The sequence below is a fragment of the Neophocaena asiaeorientalis genome, unplaced genomic scaffold (assembly GCF_003031525.2).
Source record: "Neophocaena asiaeorientalis asiaeorientalis breed wild unplaced genomic scaffold, Neophocaena_asiaeorientalis_V1.1 scaffold1238, whole genome shotgun sequence".
Classification (NCBI taxonomy): Eukaryota; Metazoa; Chordata; class Mammalia; order Artiodactyla; family Phocoenidae; genus Neophocaena; species Neophocaena asiaeorientalis.
In genome coordinates this window covers 75,754-92,282 of record NW_020174073.1, presented here as the reverse complement: position 1 = coordinate 92,282, position 16,529 = coordinate 75,754, and the positions used below count along the sequence as shown (strand labels likewise).

The window sequence follows — 16,529 nt, the reverse complement described above, 5'->3', positions numbered from 1 at the left end:
TTCACTGCAAAGACGTTTCACCTTTTACCAAGTGTCCAGTGTTCCAGATTACCTTTGATGAGCAGAGATTAAAGGTAGTAACCCCACTGACTCAACTGTAAATATACATGTTTCTTGACCATTAATCACAGGGTTGGGGTGTAGAGTGGGGTTTAGGCATGAGAATTTACCTAACTTGTGCCAGGCCACAATAACAAGTAAGACACTCCAAACCCTACATTCTTTTTCACTACACCCTGAAACAGTGATTACCTGGTCATTTCTGTGGACTTAATCAAACATTATACACACAAACACACCCATGGGACCGCATGGCACTTGGAAGATTACCCACGATTTCCCACTTATTAAGATCTGGATCGTATTTCTCAACGCTCTGAAGATATGTCCCCTTTGAGTAGGAATACCCCCCAGTGACATAAATACATCCATTCATGATGACGGCACCACACTCCATCCTCCTTTCCATCATGGGAGCGATCTCTCTCCATTCATTCTGTTCAGGGTCATAGCATTCTGTGATTGTAGTTTGTCCACCAACTAGATAGAGCTTATTTTCAAATGGAACTGAACACAATCCATATTCTATTAAAAAGAAAAAAGCATATTTCTATTAGGATAACAAGCAAAAGAGATACCTTAGGGTGGTGATATAATAATGCTTTACAATTTAGCATACAAAAATAGAGTAGTTGTGACATTTTGATTCCAGCACACACTACCACAACACAGAGCCTTAAAATCCACTCCCAATCACCAGACTCAGATTACCTATTCCTGCCACTGTCTTTCAGGTTATCCCTAAACTGGCTTTGCAGGATGCCAGGAGGAACTCATCCTCCGACCACTACCCTTCCGGAAACTTCCCAGCACAGGCACCTTTTTCTCTACGCCTATGTGTAAAAGGTGGTAGCAGCAGAGTCCCTCTGCCATGAAGACGTCCCAGGTAACTGGTGTAGGGTCCTTCGGGTCTTAGCAGCTAACCCTGTACAGTACCTGCTGCCACAGGCACTTGCCTCTCTCACACTGCCGGTCAAGTTAAAGACACAAGAAGTTAGAGAAATATAAGCCAGTTTAGTGGGGAACTACAGTCTGTGACCTTAAGAAGCTGTGGAAGGTGCTCAAAGGCCGAGCGCTGCCGTGTGAGGTCTGCGTCCTGGGGCCGGGAGTCCACCTCTTGGGGGTCAGCTTTCCAGGCCATTTAAATTTTTTTCCATTTTATCTCCCCCTCCACATCCAAACCTGCTGGCTCTTCAAGGCACCAGGATGTTTGGCAACTTCACTTCCTCTCCCTTCTTCCCAGGGCTGTGACTAGGGTAAGGCAAGTGAGGTGCCCAGAGCACAAAACAGGAGACTCTTCCACCTTCTGAGCAACTCCTTCGGTTCTGTGCCTCGAGGGCACAGGTCACTCGCCTGACCCTAGTCCCAGCCCTGTTTCTTCCACGCCCTCAGTTCTAACATCGCTCCCAGCCTGTGAGTTCTTTCTCTGGAAGTATCAACCATTAGATTACACTTAAATACTTCTAGCTGCAGACCTGAAGAAAGAGCGGGAGTTGTCAGTGGCACTAATACTATGGCGAATAAATGAAGATTTAGCTTGCCATTGCTGAGCTGTTCCATCTGTCTGGAACACCTTCTTTTCCCAGGTCCTTGCACAGCTACCTTCTCCATGTCATTCAGGTCTCATCTTACTCTCACCTCCTCAGAGGGCCTTCCCAGATCATCCAACCTGAAGGAGCTGGTCAGGCATCTCTATCACATCACACTCTTTTAATTCTCTCTGTAGCTCTTCTCATAATCTGACGTGGTTCCTGTTTAGTCTCTCTCTTCCTTCTGACAGTACAGGAACTGTGTCCTGCCCACCACTCCACTCCCAACTGAAGGATGGCAAGTGTCTGGCATCTTGTAAGGACTCAATAAAAGTTTGTTGAATCAATGAATGAATTGTACCTTGTAGCCTCTGTGCCCAAATATGCGCCCCCATAACTTCGTGGAGGAAAAGCTTATAAGGCCTTCTTTAGAAAGAAAGAATGGACAATCAGAAATGTGATTTCCCCTTTAAGTAGGGAAGACAAATTCTTATCAGTAAAGTTCTTACTATTTAGGTTTCAAAGCCTAAGGAAAAGTCTGAGAAGACTGGTATTTCTGCTTTGAGTCCCCATATCGTTGTTCTCTGGTTTCTGACATCCAAGAAAAAAAGAATTCTCCTACCTCTGAAAACCCATTTATTACCTTTCAGTTATACACATGCAGAATTTTTATAGGATTTAGTTGTTTCTGAGTACTGGTGACACATTGTTTGTATAAATTATGAGTCATTCTGTCAAATGGTTATTGTGAAAATTAATGATGATTCAAAAACATCAGTTGGTATAAATGATTCAACAATGAGCTTATTAAGCTTTTCTTAACTTATTCAAATCTCACAAAAAATCCTCAATTTGCAACTCTTATGTTAAGAGAAGTATCTCAATCTTTCTGTAGCAGTAAAAATATTTAAAATAAAGTGACTCCTGGGCTCTCTATTCTGTTCCATTGATCTACATGTCTGTTATTGTGCCAGTACCATACTGTTTTTTTGTTTGTTTGTTTTGTTTTCTTTTTTGTGATATGCGGGCCTCTCACTGTTGTGGCCTCTCCCATTGCGGAGCACAGGCTCCGGACGCGCAGGCTCAGCGGCCATGGCTCTCGGGCCCAGCCGCTCCGCGGCATGTGGGATCCTCCCAGACCGGGGCACAAACCCGTGTCCCCTGCATCGGCAGGCAGACTCTCAACCACTGCACCACCAGGGAAGCCCTACCATTACTGTTTTGATTACAGTAGTTGTGTAGTATAGTCTAAAGTCAGCAATTCCTCCAGCTCTGTTCTTCTTTTTCAAGACTGTTTTGGCTATTTGGGGTCTTCTGTGCTTCCACACAAATTTTAAAATTATTTTTCCTAGTTCTGTAAAAAATACCCTTGGTATTTTATTAATCAATTAATTTATTTATTAATTTTATTTATTTTTGGCTGCGTTGGGTCTTCATTGCTGTGTGTGGGCTTTCTCTAGTTGTGGTGAGTGGGGGCTACTCTTCGTTGTGGTGCGCAGGCTTCTTTTTGTGGTGGCTTCTCTTGTTGCAGAGCACAGGCTATAGGGCACTTCAGTAGTTGCGGCACACGGGCTCAGTAGTTGTGGCTTGCGGGCTCTAGAGTGAAGGCTCAGTAGTTGTGACACACAGGTTTAGCTGCTCCGCGGCATGTGGGATCTTCCCGGACCAGGGCTTGAACCCGTGTCTGCTGCATTGGCAGGCAGATTCTTAACCACTGCGCCACCAGGGAAGCCCTACCCTTGGTGTTTTGATAGGGATTGCACTGAACCTGTAGATTGCCTTAGGGTAGTGTGGTCATTTTAACAATATTAATTCTTCCAATCCATAAACACAGTATGTCTTTCCATCTGTTTATAGCATCTTCAATTTCTTTCATCAGTGTCTTACAGTTTTCCGGGCACAGGTCTTTACCTCCTTAGGAAGGTTTAGTCCCAGGTATTTTATTCTTTTTGATGCAATGGTAAATGGGATTGTTTCTTTAATTTCTCTTTCTGATAGTTCATTGTTAGCATATAGAAATCCAACAGATTTCTGTATATTAATGCTGTATCCTCATGATCAATTAATCTATGACAAAGGAGGCAAAAATATACAATGGAGAAAAGACAGTCTCTTCAACAAGTGGTGCTGGGAAACCTAGACAGCTACATGGAAAAGAATGAAATTAGAACATTGCCTCACACCATATATAAAAATAAAACTCAAAATGAATTAAAGACCTAAATGTAAGGCCGGATACAATAAAACTCTTAGAGGAAAAGACAGGCAGAACACTCTTTGACATAAACAGCAGCAAGATCTTTTTCGATCCACCACTTAGAGTAATGAGAATAAAAAACAAAAATAAACAAATGGGACCTAATGAAACTTAAAAGCGTTTGCACAGCAAAGGAAACCATAAACCCTCAGAATCGGAGAAGATATTTGCAAATGAAGCAACTGACAAAGGATCAATCTCCAAAATATACAAACAGCTCATGCAGCTCAATATCAAAAACAACAACCCAATCAAAAAATGGGCAGAAGACCTAAATAGACATTTCTATAAAGAAGACATATAAATCGCCAACAAATACATGAAAAGATGCTCAAAATCACTAATTATTAGAGAAATGCAAATCAAAACTACAATGAGGTATCACCTCACACTGGTCAGAATGGCCATCATCAAAAAATCTAGAAACAATAAATGCTGGAGAGGGTGTGGAGAAAAGAGAACCCTCTTGCACTGTTGGTGGGAATGTAAATTGGTACAGCCACTATGGACAACAGTATGGAGGTTCCTTAGAAAACTAAAAATAGAACTACCATATGACCCTGCAATCCCACTACTGGACATATACCCAGAGAAAACCATAATTCAAAAAGACACATGCACCCCAATGTACACTGCAGCACTATTTACAATAGCCAGGACATGGAAGCAACCTAAATGTCCATCAACAGAGGAATGGATAAAGAATATATGGTATGTATATACAATGGAATATTAGCCATAAAAAAGAACAAAATAATTCATTTGTAGCAACATGGATGGACCTAGAGATTGTCATACTGAGTGAAGTAAGTCAGAGAATGATGAATATTATATGATATTGCTTATATATGGAATCTTAAAGGGTACAAATGAACTTATCTACAAAACAGAAATAGAGTTACAGAGTAGAAAACAAACTTATGGTTACCGGGGGTAAGAGGGGGAGGGATAAATTGGGATATTGGGATTAACATATACACATTACTATGTGTAAAACAGATAACTAATAAGACCTACTAAATAGCATAGGGAACTCTACTCAATACTCTGTAATGGCCTATTTGGGAAAAGAATCTAAAAAAGAGTGGATATATGTATATGTATCTGATTCACTTTGCTATACACCTGAAACTAACACAACATTGTAAATCAACTATACTCCAATAAATAAATATTTTTTTAAAAAATGATAAAGCAAAAAAACCCCAGATGAACAGATAAAAAAGATGTGATATATATATATAATACGCACACACACACACATACACAATGGAATACAACTCAGCCATAAAAAAGAAATTTTGCCATTTGCAACAACATGGATGGACTTGGAGGGTATTATGCTAAGTGAAATAAGTCAGACAGAAAAAGACAAATACTGCATGGGATCACTTATATGTGGAATCTAAAAAATATAACAAGCTAGTTAATATAACAAAAAAGAAATAGACTCACAGATATAGAGAACAAGTTAGTGGTTACCAATGGGGAGAGGGAAGCGGAGAAGGGGCAAGATAGGGGTAGGGGATTAAGAAGTACAAACTATTATGTATAAAATGAATAGGCTACAAGGATATATTGTACAACACAGGGAATATAGCCAATACTTTATAATAACTATAGAGTATAAAAAAATTTAACTATAAAAAAATTTAAAAATTATAAACCACTATGCTGTACCCCTAAAACTTATATAATATTTTACATAAACTATATCTAAATTTTTTAAAAGTATAAAAATAAATAAAATGGGCTTCTCTGGTGGCACAGTGGTTAAGAATCCACCCGCCAATGCAGGGGACACGGGTTCCATCCCTGGTCCAGGAACATACCACATGCTGTGGGGCAACTAAGCCCGCAAGCCACAACTACTGAGCCCGCGTGCCACAACTACTAAGCCCACATGCCTACAGCCCATGCTCCACAGAAAGAGACGCCACTGCAACGACAAGCCCACGCAGTGCAATGAAGAGCAGCCCCCGCTCACCACAACTGGAGAAAGCCTGTATGCAGCAATGAAGAACCAACGCACCCATAAACAAACGAACAAACAAATAAATAAATAAATTCCTGGTAGTTCTTCCCCTGTTACCCAAATGCAACATAATGTTCTGTTATAGTTGATGGAAACTTCCTCAGCTATAACTGCCTTTTTTCTTGTTGGTCACTCAATGAAGCTACTGATGCTAAGGGACTGTGTCTTGTTTATTGAGCTCCTAGCACTGTACATAGCAAGCAGGAAGCACTCAGCAAATATATGTTGGACAAATGAATGAATGAACAATTTCAAACCAAGTATGAGGAATAGCACCATCTGTCATGGCTCAAAAGAGTTTACACACAAATATGCACTATAAATACATGGCAGTCTGTATTCAGTGTTACATGAGTGATAGGAACAAAGCCATGCAGGGATTCAGAGACAACCACAATATTTTCAGGTATTCAATATCCATTGAAATACTTTAAGATTTTTACCTAAGATTTTTTTCTCACTGAAAAGACCTGTAAAGCTTATCTAATCTAACTTCCTTATTTTGCTAGAAAGTAAGACCCAAGAGCTTAAGCTGCTGCCCAAGATTACACAAGTAAATAAATAGCAAAGCCAGGAGAGAATGTTGTTCCCACTGGACACAGCTCTCCACGGATTTTCCCTCTCTATCACTTACTGCTTCTCCCGGGTTCTTCATGCACTCTTCTTCCTCAGCTCATCCTTTAACTAATGCTGTTTCCCAAGATTCTGCTCACTACTGTGTTGTTGGTCCCAACCTCCCAAGGCATCTCATTCACCTCCACACATAGTCATCATCTCTAAGCAAACAATTCACAGATCTCTGTATTTAGCTGCATTCTTCCTCCTGAGCTGCAGAACCACACTTCCCATCGCTTGCTGGACGGCTCTTCTGAGTTATCTAACTGGTCCTTGACATTTCACTACAAAACTGAGTTCATCATCTCTCCTCTTCTCCCCTCCCACTGGTTGCTACTTCAATGCTCCTAGTCAATCAGCCAGAGAGCGTAGAATGACTGTCAATTCCTTTCTCCTCCTCATCGCCAATGTCCAATCACCCAAGGGAGCAATCACTACCATTCAATCAATGGTGAATCTGTAACATTCCTCACACCTGCCTGTTTTCTACTCCTACCACTTCAGGCTTTCAGTATTTCTCACCTGGTTTATTACAATAGCTTTAGAAGATCTCCCTGCCATCTTTCTCCCAGTCTATTCTCAAAGGAGTTCTTTTCTTGAAGCTAGAACTGATCATGCATCATTCTCTTGCTCTGAAAACTTTAAGCTCTCTATTTTAAAATTCTCCAGACTGCCATTCAAAGCCCTCCATGACATGCTCTTCAACTGAACTCTCCTATCCAGTCTCTCATCCTACCCTCTTGCATCTCATTAATATACTTTTACTCCCAGGAACTGGAATGAACCTGGAAATTTCCCTTCAGCCTTCGTTCACTGGCTAACTTTCTGCCAGAGCGCTCTTCCTCAAAAACTACCTTCCTCAATTGTAGCTATTCCTTAAGGCCCAAATCATAACAGCCTACGCCTGGAAGCCTTCTAAGATTGTCAGGGTCCCCTTAATTAGACTGAAGCTCTCTCTACCCTCAATTTCAGTAGCACTTATTTGTAAGACTGTCTTGTATTCCTGTTATGTATGTGTATTTACTACTAGATACTGAGTTCCTCTGGCAGTAAAATTAATCATCTTCGATAGAATGGTATCTTTCCCAAGGTAAGGTCTCAATAAATGTTATCTTGAATTTAATGGGATTATAGTCCCCTGTTTTTCAACTATACAAAGCAACCACCCTTAAAAGCATTAAGAGAAAAGATAACATTTAGATTACCTTTTAAAAATAACAGTTAAAAAATAAATAAATAAAAATAAAAATAACAGTAGTCATTTCTTTGTGGTCTAAGCTACATATCTATAAGGTAGACTCAAGACTGACATTTACATTCTTCAGGAGGTGCTCCTAAAATGCATAAGAGGCATAACTTGCTATAATTCAGAGGATGTAGGTCTAAATGCCTTCCAGGGCCAAGGAGATAACAGACTATCTGAATGAACCGGGCTGGGGTAAGAAAAACAGCAGCACAGGCCTCCCAAGTCTATGATGTGATGAGAATGGAAGAGACTGTGGTGAAATGGAGCATATAAGCCTCATCTAAAGGGAACAGCCACTACTTGGCACCAATAATTGTTGCCAGGAAGGAATATGATCCAAGGTTTCCAGATCTTGCAATTTTTCTAAAGGCCAGAAATCATGATTTTTATTTGAAATCTCCTGAATTTTAAATATTGGTAACAAGCCAGTTAAAAAATATTTTGAACACTGTGAGAGCCAAATAGAAGATACCACGTAGGGTGCTAATTTGATAACTTTGTTTCTCACATTATGTCAGGAAAATGTCCAATGTGAATCAAAATGCTCTATATGGAATCCTAATACTCATTTCTAATTGATTTTTTGATTTCCCATGGCTTTACATACTTTGGCTTAAGTCTCACTACCTTTTAAACTCTCTTTCAAGCAGTTAACAAGCTATACCCAATTTAAGTATGAGACCTTCATTTCTATATTTACTTTTAAATTAATTAATTTACTTATTTTAGTTTTGGCCGCGTTGGGTCTTCATTGCTATGCACCAGCTTTCTCTAGTTGCAGTGAGTGTGGGCTTCTCTTGTTGCAGAGCATGGGCTCTAAGCACACAGGCTTCAGTAGTTGTGGCTTGTGGGCTCTAGAGTGCAGGCTCAGTAGTTGTGGCGCACAGGCTTAGCTGCTCCGCGGCACGTGGGATCTTCCCAGACCAGGGATCAAACCCATGTCCCCTGCATTGGCAGGCGGATTCTTAACCACTGAGCCACCACAGAAGTCCCTCGAGACATTTATTTTTAAAGGAATCTCTTTATGAAATATAAATTAAGTTTGTAATGTAAACAACTGCCCTCTGATTTGTTAATCTGACTTTTCACATGTTAAGATTTTCTTTGTAAAGATAAGTCAGAGAAGTATCTAACTCATAAGGTTAACACGAGGATCAAATGAAGTAACAGTGTAGTTGTTAAGAGCATGAGCTCCCAGCTAGACTGCCTGGATTTGAATCTCACAACAAACCCTAGCTAGCTGACCTTGGGCAATATATTCACTCTCTGTGTGCCTCAGTGACCTATAAAATAGTAGCAGTACCTCGCTCACAGGATTGCTGTGAGGTTTCAAAGGATTAATACAGATAAAAGTATTGGAATAGTTAGTGCCTGGTACATACTTATTGAATAAATGTTAGCTATTACAGGCATACCTTGACGATACCGCAGGTTGGGTTCCAGAGCACGGTAATAAAGTGAATATCACAGTAAAGCAACACACAAATTTTTTGGTTTTCCAGGGCATGTAAAAGTTATGTTTATACTATACTGTAGTCTATTAAGTGTGCAATAGCATATTTTTTATGTCTAAAAAAACAATATACCTTAATTTCAAAATATTTTATTGCTAAAAAATGCCAATTCAATTACAATCGAACATCAAAGATCACTGATCACAGATTACAATAACAAATGTAATAATAATGAAAAAGTTTGAAACACTGCGAGAATAACCAAAATGTGACAAGACACAAAGTGAGCAAATGCTGTTGGAAAAATGGCACCGATAGAATTCTCAAGGCAGGGCTGCCACAAACCTTCAATTTGTAAAAAATGCAATATCTGCAAAGTACAATAAAGTGAAGTACAATAAAACAAGGTATGCCTGTACTCAGTATGACAGTTATTATTATTTTCTATTATAATCTCATTAGTTATCACAGAAAGTTGCGGGGAGTCTGGGATAATACACCTGAACTACTTGGAGACGAAAGTCTACCTCTAAGGTGTCTTCAGGGCCAGGACAGCATATGGCTGAAGTCCCTCCTTGTGTAAGTCCTGTGGTATATGGAGACACAGCACCAGATTCAGGTGTGCTCCCCCTGAACCGTGAGATGACATATATGATGTATGGTGGAACTAGCTGCATTGGTCAAAAGTAGGAGAGCCTGTTCTCTTATGGACAGGCGGATTGCTTATCGGTCATAGCACAGGTCAATGCAATCAAACTGCCTGACTTTGAATCCTGATCCACCACTTCCAAACTGTGACCTTGGCAAAGCTACTTATCCTTTCTAAGCCTTTACAAATATGTAAAACAGGGGTAAACAATACTTACAGGGTGTAGTTAGAATTTAAGGTAATATTACATGCAAAGCGCTCAGTCAGTACCTGACTTATGGAAAGTGCTCAAGGTTACCTATCATTATTATTCTCAGACGGTTCAAGCTCGTGAATTCCAACTATGCTCTCCAGTGACTCACACAGAAGCCGGATGCTATATGGAAAATGATTCGAAGTAGTAGGGTGATATGGTGATATGAATCTTTCCTAATGAAAAAAACCTTAATCAGATGGCTTAACCTTAACCAGGTAACTATAACAGGTTTATCCTTCCCCCTGAGCTCTACCCAAAGAGACAAGTCAAAGAACAAAGGACACCACAGAAAGCAGGCCATTCTTTGTGGGTAGACAACTGTTAAGGCCAACACAGGGCCCTGCACATCACAGGAGTAAGTGTTTAATAGCTATTGAAACCCAGAAAGAACATGCTTCTAAAAAAAAATCATTTCTTGCTGAACTGAATCAACAGGTATCCTTCCCAACTATTTCAGACTAGTAGTTTTTAACTGTCAATAAAAATTGTGTTTTATATAATGCATGTAGTAAATGAAAGAAAGCATATAACTAAGGAATAGGAAACACAAAAATAGAATCTCATTAAAATAATTTATGGGGCTTCCCTGGTGGCACAGTGGTTGAGAGTCCGCCTGCCGATGCAGGGGATGCGGGTTCGTGCCCCGGTCCGGGAAGATCCCACGTGCCGCGGAGCAGCTGGGCCCGTGAACCATGGCTGCGGAGCCTGCGCTCCGCAGCGGGAGAGGCCACAGCAATGAGAGGCCCGCGTACCGCAAAAAAAAAAAAAATTTATGAAGAAACTAATTCTTTTAACCACACAGGCCTAAAATACGTGTCATGTAAAGACATTAGGGAAAGTATTTGTAGATGTCATCTAGTTGGAATAGCTAATTGTGATTATTGTTAGATGAACACGTGAATATTTTGAGCCTTTAATTATACCCATGTGTAGCCTACTACAAATTTAGCACTTTCTACTTCCAGCCCATTTTTAGCCATCTCTTATGCTGATAAGATGCATCACAACATGATGTACTATTTGAGACAGTAATTTGTTACCTGGATGTGGACTGGAGGTGATGAGACTCCATTCATTGATATCTGAATTGTAGCTCTGGACCTTGTCATAGGTGCAGCTTCCTCTGTATCCACAGTGGCCGCCAATGACGTAGATAACTTCATGTAAGACACAGGCAGTAGCATTTCCCACGCCTGTGTGTTAATTAAAATCACATCTTCAGATTGCTCTTTCATTTGGTTTTGCAATGAATATTGGACTAAGATTATTATTGCTTTTGTTATTATTGACAGTAGATGCAAGGCATTGTGCTAGATGCTATGAAGGATAGAAGAATAATAAAAAAAAAAGGCTCCCTGCACCTTTTCTTAAAAGGGGTGAGACATTTACACAAATAACTGGAACACAGGGTAGAGAACTCCTATGAACGTTCAGAGCAAGGAGACACTGCTTTGACTAAGGGAATCATGGCAGGCAGTGGCAGAATTTGTCCTGGGCCTCAGTAGGTAGCCTTTGGCAGGCACAGGTGAGAGGAAGCCATCCTAGGCAGAGGGAAAGGTGAGTGCTTATTAGACAATGTCATGTAGCCAAGTTTGATTCCCAGCACTTGGGCAAGGCAGGTGGCACACCTGGGGCTGTCGTGTGGGAATTAAAGCTGACATGGTAAACTGAAGCCACACGGCAAAGGATCCTGATGCCCAACTAAGAAACACGGACTTAATTTAGCAAGACTTTTAAGGTTTTTTCAAGAGAGGAAGGGGGGGACTATAGGAGTAGAAGGGCAAGAGTCAGAAAGAGCTAGGTATTGGCCCAGGTGCGAAGTACTGAGGGCCTGACTTTAGACTGGGCCTTGAGTCAGAGGGAAGGATACCAAGGTAAGAGACACCGGCAGAACAGATGGGCCTTGATGACTGACTGTGTCCAAGACAAACAAGACTCATTCTGAGGTCCTGAGCTCGGAAAACTGGGAAACACTGATGCCACAGAAAAATAAGGAAGAAATGGCTTCAGCAGGGGAAGAAGACGTGAGGAAGAAAGATGAGGAGGCTCGTTTTAGTTGAAAATGTCAGTTTTAAGTCTTTCAACCAACTTTTTACTTAGCCTATTAGATGGGCCGGTGCAGTTCAATCTCCCTGTGCATTTCTACTCCAAAACAAGAGTGAGTTTATAAGCAGGGCGGTTATGATGAGGGGGAAAAATAGTTAGGACTTTCTAAACAGCCGAGTATTTATTTCTTCTCTGTATACCCGTAAACTGAAAAAGGAAATGAATTTGAAATTTGACTCTGCCCAATTTAGGTGCTCATTACCAGGGAAAGCTGCTAGTTCACTTTATGGCTACAAAATAAAACAAACTGGGGAACATAGTGTTATCCTTTCTAGAGACAAACGGGAAACTTAAAGTTCAGCATGAGTCCACCCATCAGAACCAGTACTAGCAAAAAGTGCACATAACTGACAAAAGTGTTACCCTTCCCTGGGATGGTCAGATATAATCAGGAATCAAAACTTAAGTTAAAAGTATAAAACTCTGGGGCTTCCCTGGTGGCGCAGTGGTTGAGAGTCCGCCTGCCGATGCAGGGGACACGGGTTCGTGCCCCAGTCCAGGAAGATCCCACATGCCGTGGAGCGGCTGGGCCCGTGAGCCATGGCCGCTGAGCTTGTGCGTCCGGAGCCTGTGCTCCACAACGGGAAAGACCACAACAGTGAGAGGCCCGCGTACCGCAAAAAAAAAAAAAAAAGTATAAAACTCTGGAATTTCAGACCCAGCTAGGGAGTAGGGGAAGACTTCAGCATACGAGGGTCTTCCATTCCACTCAAGGCTAAGGCAAGAACACGTGTGGCCTTCTTTACAGTGGATACACCATTGCAGCATTTTCTTTTCAGGAAGCACTGTTTCACACATGATTTAACAACATTTCAGTAAAGTAATACATTTCAATCCTCAAAGAAATATACTCTAAACTGCAGAACCACTGAAATTGTGATCTTATCATTAAGAAACAGAGGCAGAAATATATCCAGGTTTACAACAGCTGCTAAAATATTTGAACTTTCCTTGCTTCTTTTGTAGGAAAGGAGTCAGGACATTAAGAGCCACCCTGGGGAGAGGACTGGGGGAATTAGTAAATTGGGGGGTCAAGCTCTGGCAGAGTTAAAAACCAGAGCAGTTATTGCAGCAGGCATTAAGCCACCTTCTCCCAAGCTGCCAACTACTTCGCAATCTTCGGACGTGCAGGAGAGCGGCTGTAATTGAATATGAAAGATATTTCTGCCCTGTCAAAGCTGACATGTTCTTCTATAAGATGTTCATGACTATAATGCCTAACACTTACTGAGTGCTTACTCTGTGCCAGGCACGGTTCTAAGCACTTCACATGAATAAACTCAATTAATCCTTTCAGAACTAAGCTATGTAATATTGTGACCCCCATTGTACAGATGGCAAAACTGGGGCACAGGGAGATTAAACCATTTGCCCAAGCTCACCAGCAAGTGAGGTGAAAGTCAGGATTTGGATCCAGGCAGTTTGACTTCAGAAGCAGCATGTCTGGTCACAAGGCCATTCTGCCTCTCAGGCTTCCTGTTCTCATCCAAGAATCACACCGGGTCAGATTCCCAGACCAGGTCAGATTCCCACACCCCCACTAGCATTAAAAAAGAAACAGAAAAGCCTGGGAAGAAACATCTGGAATAAAATGACTCAAATTTGGTAACAACGTACCAGTTTGTGTGCACCTCCCCAGCACCAATGAATAAATGTACTGAAATAAGTGAGATTCTAGCCTAACTTTTTTTACAGTGGGAGAGAAAGACAAGGCTAATCTAGTACCAAACACAGCAGAAAATACAGTGTTTATCAGACAGATGCTGAGATCCAATAGCCACTGTGTGGGCCACATGTGGGAGGTAGGGGACCTGCCCCTCTCCTTTTCCCTCTAAGACAAGACTGGAATTCCAAAGAGCAGAGGTTGTCTCTCTCTAGTTTTTGAGAGAATGTAAGTTGTTACACCCTATAGGGACCAAACCTTTCAAGGTTTTAATGAAAGACCTTTTAAAAGACAGATGATCAGATGATGAGAGGAAAAAAAGCTGAATATTTAAAAGCAGAATCAAAAAGGTTCAATGTCAAGAGCAAGCAAAAAAATAGAAAATTAAACATGAATAAAACTACCCAGCTTTCTCTTTTCATTTAGCCTTTGATTTAAATATAAATTCTTAAGACTCAAAGCAAGATGTAGATTCAAAACAGGCTGTAGAATAAGAAGAATGAATTATACTGTTTTCTTATATAAATAATATTTCTTTTCTAGCCTGGGTAGCATACTCTGATCACATAATTCTCAGTCAAGTTGGGGACTGCTATACTATATTTTCACTTGGAACATTCTGTGTAACATTATTTGTATAAGCCACTATAGTTCCTAGGTAGCATTCCAAAGTGATAAATTCTTTTTAACGTTATCTGTGAGAGAACTGAGAGATCCTTGGCCTAACCTCCAACACCTAAAAATTACAGAATAAACACAATCTGCACTTACCTTTAATCATGTTTGCAATAGGAATCCATTTCTCTTTTAATGGATCATAGAACTCGGCCTCTTCTGCTGGAGCCCCTTTTCTGTAACCACCTAAAGCATAGACACAGCCACCCAAGGTGACTGCACAGTGGTAATACCTGGCATTGAGCATTGGCAAACCTTCTGTCCATTCATCACTTTCACTGTTATAGATCCACACTGTGTCAAGAGCTTCTATGTTATCCGTTCTGTAACCTCCAGTTACATAAATATTGGGTCCCAAACATGTAACACCATAGCTCTCCCTAGTGTAATCTGGTATTTCTGCTCCCTGGATCCAAACATTTGTCAAAGGATCCCATACGTGCACCTCTGATAAAGGATGCCAGTAATAGCCTCCAATGATATACATTGTGGCTGTGGACCTCTGAGAAATCTCTTTATGCATGGGATTCAAAGCATTGTATATGAGAGATCGGATCTTATTTTCGGTTAACAGGCAGCTTCTTTGAAGGCCCAAAGCTGTTTTTAAATACACTGGATCTATATCTATGTTGATATAGCTTAGTAGATTATACAGGCATTCAATTCGATTTTCTACATCATGAGCAGTCCACTTGATAACTGGCTCTATGACAGCTTCTTCTTTCCAAACACTGAGATTCTTTCTGGACAAGATAAAGAGAAACTTTTCAAGGCTTATTTCCAGAAATTCTTCTTGTTGCCATACTTCCTTAAACCTTGAGCATAGAATTCTTCGAGATTCCTTCTCTAGTTCTGGACACACGTGAAATTCTGCAAAGGAGTGCATTCCAATACAATTATCGATATCCAAGTGCCTTACCAAAAACTGCTCACATGCTTTCTTTACTGAAAGGAATTGTAGCAGATCTGCTGCTTCAAGCAGGCTTTGAACATTTCTTTTAGTTATCTCAATTTGGGACGTGTACGCATAATTTACAAGGCCTTCCAAGATATCATGTTGGATGCCAGAGATTTTAATTTTATTTTTAAATTTTTCTTTCATGTCAGCTGTGAACATTGCTTTAAAATAATTGCTGCAAGCAGCTAAAACAGCTCGGTGACAATGGAAGATTATGCCTGAAGGACACTGAAGGGTAATATCAGTAAATAATCCATCCAAGTAAAATGTTTTGAATGCATCCAGAAAATCCACTGGATGCGTCGAATCCTTGAAAAGGTAAATATAATCTTCTTGTCCTTTTAGAGCCATGGCTGCAATAAATATGAAACAATAAACGTGTTTTCAATTGTGCGCATTACCTCATAATCAATGCTAAATATTCCTGTCATTATAATGATTGATTAGCATCGAATATACAAAACTAGACTAAATTCAGCACTCTGTCACAAATTCAAAATGTGGACACACTATTTCATAATTTATATGATGGTCAATTTCAAGGCAGGGTAGCTCGGAGTCTGATATGAGGCCCCCGGATTGCTCAGGGGTCCTTTCGAGAAGAAATATTGATTTGCTACCCCATTCACCCAGTCTCCGAAATCTGCCCCGAGCTGCCGGTCCTACAGAGAGCCCCCACTTGGCAAACCAAGTGTCCAAGAGGTCACCCCACTCGAGGCTGGACCTTGGCCGTCTCGGCTCGGCCCCAACTCAACCTTTTCCCCGAGTTCCGTCTCCCTTTCAAGTCGAATCGAGATGCCAGGAAAGGGACGATCGAAATATAACTGGATAGAAGAAATCTCGGAAAAGGGAAATCCTGTGCCTTTCTGCTCAAGGAAGGACGGAAAGGAAAACGGCCGGACGGCGGCCCCTCCATCCGCGTGCCTCCTCCCCGGCAGCCTCAGGGCTGTCTGCGCGCCCGGCCCCCGGCCCGCGTTTCCGCCCGGAGACCGCCCCGCCTGGGGGCCTGGCATGGGGACTCGCCTC

The 16,529-nt window shown here is 41.1% G+C and overlaps 1 protein-coding gene across 2 annotated transcripts in view; it reads right to left on the bottom strand.

The window, feature by feature from the left end:
- Nucleotides 1-229: 229 nt before the first annotated feature.
- The window catches only part of KLHL23 (kelch like family member 23), a 40,129-nt gene continuing 23,829 nt past the window's right edge, over nt 230-16,529 (bottom strand). For both annotated transcript variants that reach the window (XM_024754586.1, XM_024754585.1), the window contains 3 exons: nt 14,642-15,856; nt 11,142-11,294; nt 230-585 (listed from right to left, as the gene is read on the bottom strand). In XM_024754586.1, the coding sequence (XP_024610354.1) occupies nt 275-585; nt 11,142-11,294; nt 14,642-15,856 (1,679 nt within the window). In that variant the 3' untranslated portion in view covers nt 230-274. The remainder of the gene's footprint in view (nt 586-11,141; nt 11,295-14,641; nt 15,857-16,529) is intronic.